The sequence below is a fragment of the Haliotis rufescens genome, unplaced genomic scaffold, assembly GCF_023055435.1.
Source record: "Haliotis rufescens isolate VD_foot unplaced genomic scaffold, xgHalRufe1.0.p SCAF_22, whole genome shotgun sequence".
NCBI lineage: Eukaryota > Metazoa > Mollusca > Gastropoda > Lepetellida > Haliotidae > Haliotis > Haliotis rufescens.
In genome coordinates, this window is record NW_025963913.1 from 12,392,318 (window position 1) to 12,409,398 (window position 17,081).

General features: G+C 39.4%; 1 protein-coding gene across 8 annotated transcripts in view; it reads right to left on the reverse strand.

Annotated features, from left to right (window-relative positions):
- The window catches only part of LOC124118552 (SLIT-ROBO Rho GTPase-activating protein 1-like), a 207,929-nt gene that overhangs the window by 35,496 nt on the left and 155,352 nt on the right, over window positions 1–17,081 (reverse strand). For all 8 annotated transcript variants that reach the window (XM_048401518.1, XM_048401521.1, XM_048401520.1 and 5 more), the window contains exons 3-7: window positions 14,955–15,123; window positions 11,415–11,477; window positions 6,904–7,059; window positions 4,630–4,758; window positions 166–387 (exon numbers count right to left, since the gene is read on the reverse strand). In XM_048401518.1, coding sequence (XP_048257475.1) covers window positions 166–387; window positions 4,630–4,758; window positions 6,904–7,059; window positions 11,415–11,477; window positions 14,955–15,123 — 739 coding nt within the window. The remainder of the gene's footprint in view (window positions 1–165; window positions 388–4,629; window positions 4,759–6,903; window positions 7,060–11,414; window positions 11,478–14,954; window positions 15,124–17,081) is intronic.

Sequence of the window (17,081 nt, forward strand, 5' to 3'; positions counted from 1 at the left end):
TCAGCATATTTTCTCCAAATGATATATGTTATATCCTAAAACTTGTATTAGATACAATTCTGCCTTGTGAAATCCATATCTGATATGGATGCTATGGCCGCTGCAGTCTGTGACTTCATCACACAAAAGGTCTCTTGAAAGAATGCATGATCATAGTGCACTAACCTCATCTCCCTTGAAGGGTTGGAACTCAAATTTCTTGGGTAGCATGAACATTTGATTATTCAGCTCCATGAACTTCTGCTTATCTGCCCTTGAGTCAAGGTCTGAGATGTTCTTGTTGATGGACTCAATGGCTGACTGGTGCGTCTGCTTCAGTTGTTCGTGTACTGAGAGGTACATCATCATAGTTCGTCCTACAGAGTTGTGGTAGCCAAAGTCCATGCACTGAAACAAGGGAGAATTATACTCATCATCTCCAACTACTGGAAACAAATCCTTATTAGAGTTGTACCCTTCTGATGAGTCACACTGCTGAACACTGGGTATGGCTTCAAACATGACAGAATACATAAAGTTGTCATAACATATGTTTTTCCATATTCTAGGACATACCAAACAATAACTGATCCACATGAACAACATTGTCCACTGCCTCCAGTTCACAACACCATTAACATCACACAACACCATCAACGTTACTCAACACCATCAACATCACCATCAACATCACACAACACAGTATAGCAGCTGTTTGTGGCATCTCTTTTATTGCCTCAACAGTTCCTCACATATTTTTCAACAAAAAGTTATCTGACTAAATGAGTGTCCATGACAGCATGAAGACACTGGTTTTCCTCTGGAGAAAGCCCTAACAACCCTTTGCAACTATTTAGGGTCTACATGTTTCACAAACACATGCAAATGATCAGGTTCAGAATGACTGAAATAAAATAGTTGACTTATACCCAGCTTGGATATAATAATTTGTTTTGTTTTCATGTTTTCAGAATTTACTTTGTAATATTCATCCCATCTGAGTGCCATGTTCTACAAAGCTGTACGTCTGCTAGGCTCTATGTTGAAAGGTGATGACTCACCACAAGAAATATTTAGAGGGTGAACGATGGCCTTCATGGAAGTAAATGCTGTCACTCCTGTAATCATTGGTGCCTCAAGTAGCACCATTCTACATAGGAGGCCACACGAGCTTGTCAGGTGTTGTGACAAGCTGGGACATGGGGGTGGGGAGAATTCTAACAGGAAGATGCAACCTGCTGTTCCCCCTGACACACACTTCTTCTATCTATCAGCCACACAAAAACACACACACATTGGTCAGAGGAGAAGCAATCAATTTCTCTGCTGTCAAGAAATTTAGATTTAGATATTACGTAAACTTTTCCCTGCTACATTCGTACAACAAAACAATACTATCACAAACACCTTACAAAGATAAAGAATATCATATCAAATATGTTCTCTATCATGGAATATAGAATACTCCAGCAAAAAAATAGGTTTCTGCCTGCAATATTCTCCTGCGCTGACTGTCAGAGTGTGGTTACCATGATCTCAGTTTGGGTTAAATTTGGCCCAAGTTTACAGAAAACCCCACTGTGAAGATGTCTCACATTACACATCTCATAGCTGCAGAGTAGAGGCACTGGCCCAACTAAGAGTTTTACCCACCATCTGCAAATACAATGTCCACAACTATTTGAAAGATTTCAGAAAAAAAATTATAATGATTGCAATTTACTTGGAGGCATCTAAACATTCAATCTGAATGTTGTTATACACTGCACTGGAGTAATAGTGTTGAATGGAGGGCATGAGTGTTGAATGGACTGCATGAGTGTAGAATGGAGTGCAAGAGCGTTGAATGGAGTGCATGAGTGTTGAAGGCTTGACTTAAGAGAGAGGATATCGCCAGGGTTGTGGTTTTCACACCAGTAGGGCACAAGAAACACTCTGGCACTGTTACTTGCTTGTAACATTCATCCAGATAAGTGTAAGCCATGTGGAGGTGCATGACTTGGTGTATCTCCTCACTGTCACAGACAGATAAGTGTAAGCCATGTGGAGGTGCATGACCTGGTGTATCTCCTCACTGTCACAGACAGATAAGTGTAAGCCATGTGGAGGTGCATGACCTGGTGTATCTCCTCACTGTCACAGACAGATAGGTGTAAGCCATGTGGAGGTGCATGACCTGGTGTATCTCCTCACTGTCACAGACAGATAAGTGTAAGCCATGTGGAGGTGCATGACCTGGTGTATATCCTCACTGTCACAGACAGATAAGTGTAAGCCATGTGGAGGTGCATGACTTGGTGTATCTCCTCACTGTCACAGACAGATAAGTGTAAGCCATGTGGAGGTGCATGACCTGGTGTATCTCCTCACTGTCACAGACAGATAAGTGTAAGCCATGTGGAGGTGCATGACTTGGTGTATCTCCTCACTGTCACAGACAGATAAGTGTAAGCCATGTGGAGGTGCATGACCTGGTGTATCTCCTCACTGTTACAGACAGATAAGTGTAAGCCATGTGGAGGTGCATGACCTGGTGTATCTCCTCACTGTCACAGACAGATAAGTGTAAGCCATGTGGAGGTGCATGACCTGGTGTATCTCCTCACTGTCACAGACAGATAAGTGTAAGCCATGTGGAGGTGCATGACCTGGTGTATCTCCTCACTGTCACAGACAGATAAGTGTAAGCCATGTGGAGGTGCATGACCTGGTGTATCTCCTCACTGTCACATACAGATAAGTGTAAGCCATGTGGAGGTGCATGACCTGGTGTATCTCCTCACTGTCACAGACAGATAAGTGTAAGCCATGTGGAGGTGCATGACCTGGTGTATCTCCTCACTGTCACAGACAGATAAGTGTAAGCCATGTGGAGGTGCATGACTTGGTGTATCTCCTCACTGTCACAGACAGATAAGTGTAAGCCATGTGGAGGTGCATGACCTGGTGTATCTCCTCACTGTCACAGACAGATAAGTGTAAGCCATGTGGAGGTGCATGACTTGGTGTATCTCCTCACTGTCACAGACAGATAAGTGTAAGCCATGTGGAGGTGCATGACCTGGTGTATCTCCTCACTGTCACAGACAGATAAGTGTAAGCCATGTGGAGGTGCATGACTTGGTGTATCTCCTCACTGTCACAGACAGATAAGTGTAAGCCATGTGGAGGTGCATGACCTGGTGTATCTCCTCACTGTCACAGACAGATAAGTGTAAGCCATGTGGAGGTGCATGACCTGGTGTATCTCCTCACTGTCACAGACAGATAAGTGTAAGCCATGTGGAGGTGCATGACCTGGTGTATCTCCTCACTGTCACAGACAGATAAGTGTAAGCCATGTGGAGGTGCATGACCTGGTGTATCTCCTCACTGTCACAGACAGATAAGTGTAAGCCATGTGGAGGTGCATGACCTGGTGTATCTCCTCACTGTCACAGACAGATAAGTGTAAGCCATGTGGAGGTGCATGACCTGGTGTATCTCCTCACTGTCACAGACAGATAAGTGTAAGCCATGTGGAGGTGCATGACCTGGTGTATCTCCTCACTGTCACAGACAGATAAGTGTAAGCCATGTGGAGGTGCATGACCTGGTGTATCTCCTCACTGTCACAGACAGATAAGTGTAAGCCATGTGGAGGTGCATGACCTGGTGTATCTCCTCACTGTCACAGACAGATAAGTGTAAGCCATGTGGAGGTGCATGACCTGGTGTATCTCCTCACTGTCACAGACAGATAAGTGTAAGCCATGTGGAGGTGCATGACCTGGTGTATCTCCTCACTGTTACAGACAGATAAACATATAGTAATCCGTAAAACACAGGTTATCACACAAGTGTGTTTTGGGATAGTAAATATCCTGTATTAAGAATAAACATTGATTGTATTTATCAAGCATTGGTGAGCTAAGTACATAGTGTATATTCCAAATAAGAGTTATTTACCATCAGAAAAACACAGAAGCATGATAACCTCCTTATTATATAGTGTCTTTGAAAAAAAACTCTCACAAATGGTACCTAGACATTGCCAGATTTCCTGGAATAGGTGCATTAATATATAACATCACAGGCTGAGTGACTAGTCAGACTGTGCCAACAGGTTAAATTGTTCCAACTGAAACTTGTATTTAAGACAGTGGCCTAACTACCATATAGCCAAAATTTGTCATTTCATAAACGCACAAAAAATAACTTTGTCAGTGAACATCTTTCGTGGCAATCCACTTCTCTAGCATCTGTTACATCACATTTGTTTAGAGTCTGCAAGGTCAATTTATGTTGTGACAACCTGACGAAATGCAGTCATATGTCCCCACACAGCCACAAGATGAAACAAAGTAAAATTTGGGTCCAAAGTTGCCTACACATGTAAAAGGTCTTAGCTACACCACAGATTTCCATATCTTGGACTATTTCTTTTGACAATTATAACAATTATCCCAGTAATTTGTCCAGATCCCCGGTGGTCAAATCTGACTCAATATCAGAGGGTCAAGGGCAATGCCATGTTGTTAGTAAACACTGAAAGTAGGACCTACCTGATCACTTTTATTAGTATATATATATCTGTAAATGATCCCAACGGATACTGTTTTTATTTGTTGGGTTTATCCTGTCATGAAATAGTGCACTTTCGTGACTTACGTCCATTAGGTCTGAGATGTCGTCGGAGAAGTACTTGGTGATGGCAGAGTTGGCGCCTTCAATACAGAGCAGGTAGTCGTTCCGGGCTTTCAGCGACTTCAACTTGTTCTCAGAGTATTTAGACTGACGCTGCAAAATAAAATCTTGCACATTAATTGTAATTCATTTACTACTACAACACACCCACATACATGCACCCACATGGCAACACACATGTACCCACATGGCAACATGAGGTGTTACATGGTGACTAGAACCATGGACAGGGCAAATCATGCTCTCCTAACAACTGCATGTCTATGTATTGTACAACACTTGGAACTTGAGTCTTTGACCAGTGTACATGAACCTTTTTCCCTGTAGCTGTCAGGGAGATGTTCAACAGCTCTCTGCTTACTAGAACAGGGTGTGCCTGTTGGTTTGCTTCACAATTATCACAACATCTTACAAGATTACTTAAGCTACATAGAAAGAAGATCCAATGATGATTCCTGTCAGTTGAAACTAGACAACAAAACACACTTGTGAGGTGATGGCTGGTTTCTAGACAGTGTTCGAAATAACTGCCTGCCTGCCCGCCTGCCCATGGCTGGTAACTTTTCTGTCGGGCTGCATGAAATTTGCCTCCACCTGCCCAACTGTCTTGCAGATAATTTTAAGACTACTTACAATTCAGATTAATTATAACTCCTTGAAGATTCTCAAGTGATTGTTTGCATTATTTCAACTGAATCAAAGCATGATTTGTCTCTTAATGTCTGAATCCAGGGATGTAAATTTGAAGATGGGCAGGCAACACTTGTGGGTCACCTGCCCGACTGTCTTTTTGGGTCCTAAAATTATTTCAAACACTGTTTCTGGATAATAACCAAACACTGTTTCTGGATAATAACCGAGCACTGTTTACATCAACCTGAAATAATTATAATCTGTTGAGACATCTTGTTTTTTATGGTTGAAGTGCATACAAATGCAAGCTTCAGTCAGAACATTCTGTTTAATTTGGAATAATTATTTCAATTTCTTTATCTTATTCATGGACGCTATTTAATCAAAATGCACTCATTGGAACTGAAGTTGTGCTACTGGCTGTACAACTGATAATGGGTCGCTTCTTAAGCTTCCGACTTTGGGCAATATTTTAATGATGCAAAATCTTTCTCTCATTTCTTGAGCCATTATAAAAAACAGAGACCATATCAACTAGCAAAACTTGTAAGGAATGCTTTGAAACCTATAGAAATGTTATTTTATGGCTAAGAAGCTGCATGTGATGTCATGCCAGGCTCACTTATGTTAAGTAAGTCAGTTGGCAGACATCAAATGTTTCTTGGCCATGGATTCTTGTCCATAGGCAGGCATGTGATATATCCAGGACTTCCATTAATCTCATAGAATGTGGTGCCGATCTACACACTGCATGACCTGATGTCTGCCAACTGAATTCTGTGAATCCCCACGATAAGCATGACCATTCCTCACTGATGGACTGTACAAAAGCTATTGTTATCACATGGTTTTCAGCTATGAAACGGATATCAATTCCAGGGATTTACTGGACGTCAAGCCATATACTTATAAAACTTAGAAACGGTTGCAAAAAGACTACAGAATGCATCCATTGAGAAGCAGAAAATATACTGACACAATGAAAACCCATAATCAACTTTAACTTGAAGGACTAGAAAATGATTTTAGGAGTGAATATTTACTCACATGACAAAAACATATTAATTGTGTGACAAAATGAGATTGTGTTTGATTATAAAGTTGAACGTTTCGCAATATTTTCCCACTAGCACTTGTTTTAGTGTTAGTTTTAGTTTTAGCTCTTAAACTAACAGTCTCTGAGCATTCGTAAACATTTCTCTTGGGCCACCATTTTGAAACCCTGTACCCCCCAAATAAACTCATATCCACCACCAATATAACATGTTTGGTTGTGTGCAAGGCATTAGTTGACTGGACCTTTTTGTAAATGGCCTAATTGCAAGCACTAAAAAAGTTGTTGCCATGGAAATGCAAAAAATTAACTTTCCAAACTTTTCATTTTCAAATTTAGGTTCCTGAAATTAGAATGACCAAATAGAACTCAGAAATCTGTAAATTTTGTAAAATCAAAATTGTCATATATGCAAAGATGTACACCTTAACATACACTTATACACATACACATTTAAAAAATAATCCACATTCCTGACTACTAATACTATGTAGCATGTATAATTTTAGCTGGACTTATCCCATCACCCAACTTTGGACTTGTAATAGTACCTTTTCTGCTTGTCGCTCCAGGCCCTTCAACTTGCGGCTGGTTGTATTCTTGCCTGACAGCTGCTGTTCAACTTTCATTTTCTGGGACTCCACACTTCTCAGTTTGGATTCAGCCTGCTTGCTCTCCGACTGGTAAATGTGGTATGTCTTCATTGCCTAATTTGAAAAACAACTATGGTTTACTAAAGAAAAGTTTTCTAATCAGCCATGTATTTGTTCGTTTGTTGTTTAACACCGCACTCAGCAATATTCCAGTTATATGACAGCGGTCTATAAATAATCAAGTCTGGACAGACAATCCAGTGATTGACATCACGAGCATCGATCAATGCAATTGGGATACAATGACATACATCAACCAAGTCAGCGAGTCTGACCACCCGATCCCGTAAGTTGCCTCTTCCTACAAGCATAAGTTCACCATGTAAGCAAGAGGAGAATGAACTTACAAAAACTACATGTAAAAATTGTATTAAAACTTACCTTAGAGACGCTAACTCAGACATACCAGGGAAATAAATTCATCAAGCACAATACGAAAATACATATTTTATCTGCTATATCTGGCAGTAATGATTATCTTGTGTGACATATATAACACTTCGTTTGCCAATGCTAGCACTGAAACTGAAAAAGCTAACAAAGTTACAAAACCAGTTATTTCTAAGACTAACTCAATGTCACAGTTTCCCCATGTCAGCAGAAATTGAACACTGTGCACAGTATTGATCTGGCTGTGCTGGGGTTAGCCACCCACAGTCCACAGCCTGCCTCAATTACACTCAGTCTTAGCCAGCACTCACATGGCAGACAACACTTTCAGCTAAACATCTTCACAAAGACACTTCTAACAGTGAATTCTCTTGTAAATCTTTGGACTGGTTGCTATTGAAGGGAATAATTATTCAAACTAAATAAATTGTCAATTAAAATCACAAGATTTGTCACACAGAAGAAAATGACTTTTAATCTGAACTAAACTGTTCTTAAATTCAATTACTCATTACAAATATGCAAATAACTGATCTAAGACAAATGAGAAAATTGCATAAACACAACACATAGAGCAATTGTGCGTCTATAAAGTGTATGAATTGCATTTTGAAAACAGAACATGATCATATGAATTAAAGTACCATCCATACGTTTAAGCTTTACGAGGCCATTGTAATCCATGATAATGTCACCCATTACAATGCCAACCATTACAAGGCCAACAAGATAATTTCACCCATTACAAGGCCATCAAGATAATGTCACCCATTACAAGGCCATCAAGATAATGTCATCCATTACAATGTCACCCATTACAAGGCCATCAAGATAATGTCACCAATTACAATGTCATCAAGATAATGTCACCAATTACAATGTCATCAAGATAATGTCACCCATTACAATGCCACCCATTACAAGGCCATCAAGATAACGTCATCCATTCCAAGGCCATCAAGATAATGTTACCCATTACAATGCCACCCACTACAAGGCCATCAAGATGACGTCATCCATTACAAGGCCATCAAGATAATGTCACCCATTACAAGGCCAACAAGATAATGTAATCCATTACAAGGCCAACAAGATAATGTCACCCATTACAATGCCATCAAGATAATGTCACCCATTACAATGCCACCCATTACAAGGCCATCAAGATAATGTCACCCATTACAAGGCCATCAAGATAATGTCACCAATTACAATGTTATCAAGATAATGTCACCCATTACAATGTCATCAAGATAATGTCCCCAATTACAATGCAACCAATTACAAGGCCAAAAGATAATGTCACCCATTACAAGGTCATCAAGATAATGTCCCCAATTACAATGCAACCAATTACAAGGCCAAAAGATAATGTCACCCATTACAATGCCATCAAGATAATGTCACCCATTACAATGCCACCCATTACAAGGCCATCAAGATAATGTCACCCATTACAAGGCCATCAAGATAATGTCACCAATTACAATGTTATCAAGATAATGTCACCCATTACAATGTCATCAAGATAATGTCCCCAATTACAATGCAACCAATTACAAGGCCAAAAGATAATGTCACCCATTACAATGTTATCAAGATAATGTCACCCATTACAATGCCACCCACTACAAGGCCATCAAGATGATGTCATCCATTACAAGGCCATCAAGATAATGTCACCCATTACAATGCCACCCATTCCAAGGCCATCAAGATAATGTCCCCCATTACAATGCCATCAAGATAATGTCCCCCATTACAATGCTATCAAGATAATGTCCCCCATTACAAGGCCATCAAGATAATGTCCCCCATTACAAGGCCATCAAGATGATGTCCCCCATTACAAGGCCATCAAGATAATGTCCCCCATTACAAGGCCATCAAGATAATGTCCCCCATTACAAGGCCATCCAAAAAGTACAATCAGTAACATATTTGGATACATTACAAATTATGCATAGCTAAAGTCATGATCGTGACATGCCCTGCTAAGGATGAAGTGACATTATAATCAAGTTTAGCTTAATTTATTTCATAGAATGTATAAGAAATAATTGCTGACATGTGTGTTATGTCTTTAATAACTAGCCTCCTGAAGGTAGGGGTATCACCTGCTCCATTCAACACCTGCCCTTTTGCCCTCTTCTGATCACAGGTGGCATCATGGCCAGGCTCCATCTCCACGGAATTCAGCTGGTTTCACCGAGATACATAGTCGTAAACTCACAAACATTAATAAGAGTATTCCACTAAAACAACCAACACAGACATTGCAAGGAGTGACCTCTCATCTAGATGGCTGCTGGTTGAGTGTACATGGCCTTTGACTCACTACTGGGCACAGTGGAGCAAATAATGAAGGCATATTGGAGTTTAGTCTATGTGCATCATGAATGATCACATTGATTTTTATTTGTGATTTCCTACCCATCAGATCAGACAGACTTCTCGGCATCAACACATGACGAGGCACCAAGGATAATCACTCTCAAAGTGTGCTTGTTTGGATTTTTCTACATATTGATTCTTCCCCAAATAGAAGCATCTCATCATTACACTGCAAGGCTTGATTCTTCTGAATTCTGTATCAATCTTTATTTAAAGATTACCATCTCATTTGTTCATGGCATGAGAAGACAGGGAGTGGGCTCAAAACCAACCTTTTTTTCTTCCATTACAAACCATCCTCAAGTGGTTTACACCAACCTCCTACACCTTAGGACCTTACCATCACATAACATTTCAAATGTTCTCAGGGGTACACCTAGAAACTCAACTTCCCTCTTTAATGGGAGCCGTATACAACTCCATCAGCAATGAATCCTGTTTACCAATCATATACAACTCCATCAACAATGAATCCTGTTTACCAATCATATACAACTCCATCAGCAATGAATCCTGTTTATCAATCATATACAACTCCATCAGCAATGAATCCTGTTTACCAATCATATACAACTCCATCAGCAATGAATCCTGTTTACTAATCATATACAACTCCATCAGCAATGAATCCTGTTTACCAATCATATACAACTCCATCAGCAATGAATCCTGTTTACCAATCATATACAACTCCATCAACAATGAATCCTGTTTACCAATCATATACAACTCCATCAGCAATGAATCCTGTTTACCAATCAGATACAACTCCATCAGCAATGAATCCTGTTCACCACTCAGATACAACTCCATCAGCAATGAATCCTGTTTACCAATCATATACAACTCCATCAGCAATGAATCCTGTTTACGAATTGGATACAACTCCATCAGCAATGAATCCTGTTTACCAATCATATACAACTCCATCAGCAATGAATCCTGTTTACCAATCGGATACAACTCCATCAGCAATGAATCCTGTTTACTAATCAGATACAACTCCATCAGCAATGAATCCTGTTTACTAATCAGATACAACTGCACTGATTGGTAATATATCCTCTTCCGAGTGGCCAGTTATTTGTTGTGTTAGGTATGTGTGTGATACATGAGTGTTACTGGCCTATGACTGCTGTCAATACATGAGTGTTACTGGCCTATGACTGCTGTCAATACATGAGTGTTACTGGCCTATGACTGCTGTCAATACATGAGTGTTACTGGCCTATGACTGCCATCAATACATGAGTGTTACTGGCCTATGACTGCTGTCAATACATGAGCGTTACTGGCATATGACTGCTGTCAGTACATGAGTGTTACTGGCCTATGACTGCTGTCAATACATGAGTGTTACTGGCCTATGACTGCTGTCAATACACGAGGGTTACTGGCCTATGACTGCTGTCAATACATGAGTGTTACTGGCCTATGACTGCTGTCAATACATGAGTGTTACTGGCCTATGACTGCTGTCAATACATGAGCGTTACTGGCCTATGACTGCTGTCAATACATGAGTGTTACTGGCCTATGACTGCCATCAATACATGAGTGTTACTGGCCTATGACTGCTGTCAATACACGAGTGTTACTGGCCTATGACTGCTGTCAGTACTTACACTCTGCAGTTCATTGAGCACTTTGAGCATATCTTCATGTGATTCAGATCCAATTTCCCGACACTGCAACAAAAACATCTATCTCAGACATAATATTTGAGTAATATAACAACCAAACTAACAAACAGGTTTCTGTATTATCAGCTCATGGCATAACATTGTACAAATGACTGAAGTCTCAATAATTGACAAGGACCTTAAAGGGACAGCTAGGAGTTGCTGATATGAAGCCAAATATCCCTTGTGTACATTTGCAGGTTATATTATTAATAGTTGGTCAGACATGTTTAGGATAACAAGTAAGACATGTTGTTTTATCCAAGATTAGTTTTAATTATCTTGCACACTGACCAATCAGCTGACAAGCTGACCCTTGCAACGGACACATGATCAGATAGGACCCGGCGTCTCCGCACTACACCCACCCCTAGTCATTTGGGAAAAAACCTTGGGTAGGCATCGAGCGTAAAATCTAAATTGGGCGATTGCTGGTGGATTAAGAGGACAAACCTGACTACCTGTCGGGGGGGGGGGGGAATTCAGGTGAGTTGAGGTGAACATGTTTGAACGTTGGTAATTATAACTTCAAAAGTGAACTGTGTTCACATGTCATATGTATTGGTTGTAAAATGTTGACTACTTCATTCTGTCATTAGTTCTTTGTGGGGTGGAACTGTTGCCTTCACAAGATTGTTGGCAAGGCACATCCAACATCTTCGAGATGGTAAACTAATCCATGACAAGGAATAGAAATCCCATATGCAGGACAGAAGCAGCCCCCAAACAAGGAGTATGAAGATCTGAATCACAGTTCTATGAACTTAAAGATGCAATTGCAGAGATATTAACACCATCCACTATGCCCACACTGCAACCATTTGTTACATGTAAAATGAAAAAGTAAAATCTAATGCTATGTACATTTGTATCTGTACATTATCAACTGCCATCTTGCCTGCTATTTGTACATATAAATAATTATTTATTGTAATATGCTCTTGTACCACCTTTTGTGTTTTTTTTAGAATAAACTGATTCTGATAACTTTTTCAACACCAGTCAACCAGAAGCTTTTTACTGCTATCACACTGAGTTCCCCTAGACTCTGAGGTGATAGATGAAGCCTACATTTATCAAGGAAAATATCAGCTTCTAAAACATCTTTCCCACTACATGTCATACACCATTTGAAAGATCTAACCCAACTGTACATAAATATGAAAGTTAATGTTTATCACATTTTATATAATGCATTTATAACTTAATCAAGTTCATTCTTAAAAAAATAAATATAAGATAGCACATTCATAACGTCCAGATTAAGCACCAAGAAAGTGAAACTTATGGCAATTTTCGGCAATTGTAAGATTTCATAATATCCACTTACCTATTTCTTTTTTAATGTCATTGTTCAAGTGATCGGAAAATGATGACAAAATTAATTTATGTACTATCTATCATCACTTATTTTCTGATAATAGTGGCTTTTCACACAGTAATATCAGAAAATACCAGGAAATACCTCCATTTTCAAAGCTTTGTTTGAATAACACGTGCCAAGATTCGTACAATACTTGGTATCGTTAGAAAGCTCTGAACATCACTAATAACACAGTAACCTTGCCAGGAGTACTTTCATGGTTCTAACATGTGATTTTATTGGATATAGCAATTGGTATCTAATTACGCTTTTTTGCTGTAATTTTCTATAAGGACCATCAATGGTCACATTCAAGCATTTGATATAAGGCAGCCATTCAAATTACAGTAATGGATACCACCCTGGTGTATGACATTTTATACATTTAGACAAAAGACTTTGGTTGAATCATATTATTCTGAACATTTTAAGCAGGAAATTCGATCAATGTTTAACTCTTTCAACACCAGTCAACCAGAAGTGTTTACTGCTGGGACACCGAGTTCCCAGAGACTCTTGTGTGATAGATGAAGCCAACATTTATCAAAGAAAATACCTGCTTGTAAAATATATTTGCTACTACATGTTATACACCATTTGAAAGGTCTGATCCTATGGTTTATAAATATGAAAGTTATATTTTTCAAATTATTTAAAATAATGCATTTACAACTTAATTAAATTCGTTGTAAATAAAAAATGTATGCTAACACGTTGTTAACATCCAGATTAAGGACCAAGGAAGCGAAAACTTGACGATTTTCGGCAAATATATGATTTTATAATATCCACGTACCTATTACTGTTTTATTTTCATTGTTTACGTAATTGGAAAATCATTTTAAAAAGAATTATAAATAGTTTCTGTCATCACCCATTTCCCGATAACAGCGACTGTCCGCTCAGTAAAATGAAGAAATACCCCCGTTTTCGAGGTTTCGTATGAAAAACACGTTCGTTGTAGAATGGCATATGACACATCGCTGGAAAGCTTATTCCTTCATCTACACGCTCGTAACATCGACTGGTTTTTTTTCGTAGTTATAACAAGCGATTTCATTGGATTAAAATTGGTTTCTAATGACGCTTTCTTGCTGAAATCTGCTACAAGTTTCGTGATTGGTCAATTTTGAGCACGTGACCTAAGGCAGCCAATCAAATTACAGCTGTGATACCAAGCTCGTGTGCCATAAATTACAGAAGTTTGCGAAAGAATTTTGTTAAATCGTGTTATTCTGAACGTTTTGAGCAGGAAATCACGATATATATTAAAAATATGGAACTTCGTGAATGTATCGTGCTAGGTTACGAGCTGTGACAAAGATTTTTCATGCATATATTTTTGCATTAAACATCGTGTCCGAGCCGAGAATTCAAGGCGACGAAAGCCGAGATGTCATTTGACTTACATTACACGCGATCGCACGAAAAGATGGAAATAATAACTTAGATGTAAGTTTGATTACTTTAAGATATATTTTTGTTGATTTTATTTATTACTTTGTATAATATATATAAAGATTTGTTTAAAACGTCTTTATTTTCCTCTTTGACGTGTTCGATGTGGACCCGTTGTCGAAATGTGTGTCCGAGAATTTTATTTTCAATAACATCGCGAGAAACAGTGAATAATTTTTTAATTTAACGATAAAAAATGTTAAATTGAAATGGAATATGTATTTCAGACATTGTGAAATGTGATAGATTTAATAAATGAATGACATTACAGGTAGGTCCATAAAAATATATACTATTTTGACGTGACTACGGCTTGGCCGGATAACCGGCCTGCGGGGAATGGGGACTCGATGCTTCTTGGCCGGATAACCGGCCTACGGTGTTGAAAGAGTTAAAATATGGAACTTTGAGGATATATTGTGCTTGGCTATGAGCTGTGGCAAAGATTTCTCATTCATATATATTTTGGTGTTAAACATTGTGTCTGAGTCTAAAAATGGAAGAGACAAATGCTGAGATGTCATCCGATTTACATTACACGATCTCACTTTAACATGTTTGATATGGATTTGTGGAAGCATGTGTATATACTGGACAACAAGAAGCAAAGTAGTCCTTAGTCACATGTACTATACATGGGTCCAGAGACAATCAGTGCTCACCTTCTTGAATATCCTCTGTGAATTTTCGATGGTTTCGTTGAGCCTGTTCATGACAGCGTTGCTGTACAGCTCGCTGATAGTGTTGTGGTCCTGGCTCTCCTTGCGAGTGATGCCCAACAGATGCTTCCAACATGCAAATGTTGAAAATGTAGCCCATTGTTCTTGACGACTGAAGAATTAAACAGAGTTACATAAGAAACTATCAAGATAACCATGTTCACTAACAAGTTGTAAATACAAACACTATCCCATTAGCCCAAGGCTAGTAAATTTTTGTAAGGACAAGCAAAAGCAAACAAATGGTTGACCCTAACAATCCAGCAAGTCCAGATGCCGGAAACATGTACATATGTACCGTGCAAGACCCTAAACACTTTGATCTCAAGGATATTTCAAAGAGTTTTTGTTTTATGCTGAAAAATTGTTTGATCAAGGCAACATATCGTCAGAAGCACTGACAACCCCTATTCCTGTATTCCCACTTAATATGGGAAAAAACCCACAAACCTGACAATTGAAAGCCCCTGTAATAAATTTGGTTGAGTACGAGGGTGTACATAAACAGGTGTTCCATGGACATTTATGCCAATCAGTGTTGCTTGTCTACAATCAGAATGTACTCCAACCTAGTTGGCCTTTCTTCTCAGAACCACTGTTTAAAGTCACAAATGTACAGCATTCAGAAGGAGCCTGCTCCCTCCTGTCCAGCTCTACATACAGCCATCGAGACAGCATGGTTCATTACCATCATCTGGCTACCATGTCTAGCTGCCTGTCAAAGAGCTAGTACACAGTCCATGTGTCTCTGTTGATGCTGTGACAACACGCATGCCATCATCCTGTATTCCTAAAATTACAGCATGCATGTTGCATAGCTAGGGGCCAACACTTATTCAGAACTCATATCATTACGAAAGATGACGAATACTTTCCTGAATTTCACTTGTAACTACCTAATTATGACCAAGATTGATTTTCAAACAAATCTGTATGCTGTGCAGGACTTGAAGTCTTTAAGTACATGTCAGAGAAGTGTTGTAAGGGGAGAAGTACATTACCTTGACTAAATGACTGGACAGTGTTGTAAGGGGAATAGTACATTACTTTGACTAGATAACTGGGCAGTGTTTTAAGGGGAATATAATAGTACATTACTTTGACTAAATGACTGGACAGTGTTTTAAGGGGGATAGTACATTACTTTGACTAAATGACTTGACAGTGTTGTAAGGGGAATAGTACATTACCTTGACTAGATGACAGGGCAGTGTTGTAAGGGGAATAGTACATTACCTTGACTAGATGACAGGGCAGTGTTGTAAAGGGAATAGTACATTACCTTGACTAAATGACTGGACAGTCTTTAGGGGAATAGTACATTACCTGGTACTAGATGACAGGGCAGTGTTGTAAGGGGAATAGTACATTACCTGGTACTAGATGACAGGGCAGTGTTGTAAGGGGAATAGTACATTACCTTGACTAAATGACTGGACAGTGTTGTAAGGGGAATAGTACATTACCTTGACTAGATGACAGGGCAGTGTTGTAAGGGGAATAGTACATTACCTTGACTAAATGACTGGACAGTGTTGTAAGGGGAATAGTACATTACCTTGGCTAGATGACAGGGCAGTGTTGTAAGGGGAATAGTACACCGCTTATGACTTGAGTCAGTTATATGAGTGGAACAGAAGCTAATCTGACTAGGATGTATGTCTTACCATCACTGTTGTAGGGGGAATGTCCATCTCACAAACAGTATCTGTGGAGGTCGTTAAACCTAAACTACAAGTCTGCTATTAAACTACAAACTGTTATCTACAAACAGTATCGGGTCATTTCCGGCATCAAGGTGATTGCAAAACAACATGGTAGGAAGAGTTCCACCAACAATATATCAAAGACTGTGGGGATCTGATCGTGAGCTGCCACTCCTATAATAGGGGGCAACTGATAGGCTGCTTATCTTCCAAGCCCTGCACCTCTCATGTTGACAGTTTGAGGAACTTACAACATGCATGTGGATCCTTGATCCTCCTAGCAACACCAGGGAAATCAAACCCTCAAACCCCGCACCTCACCACTGGAAATTGTGCACCCCCTAGGGAACTTATCCTTCCCCCA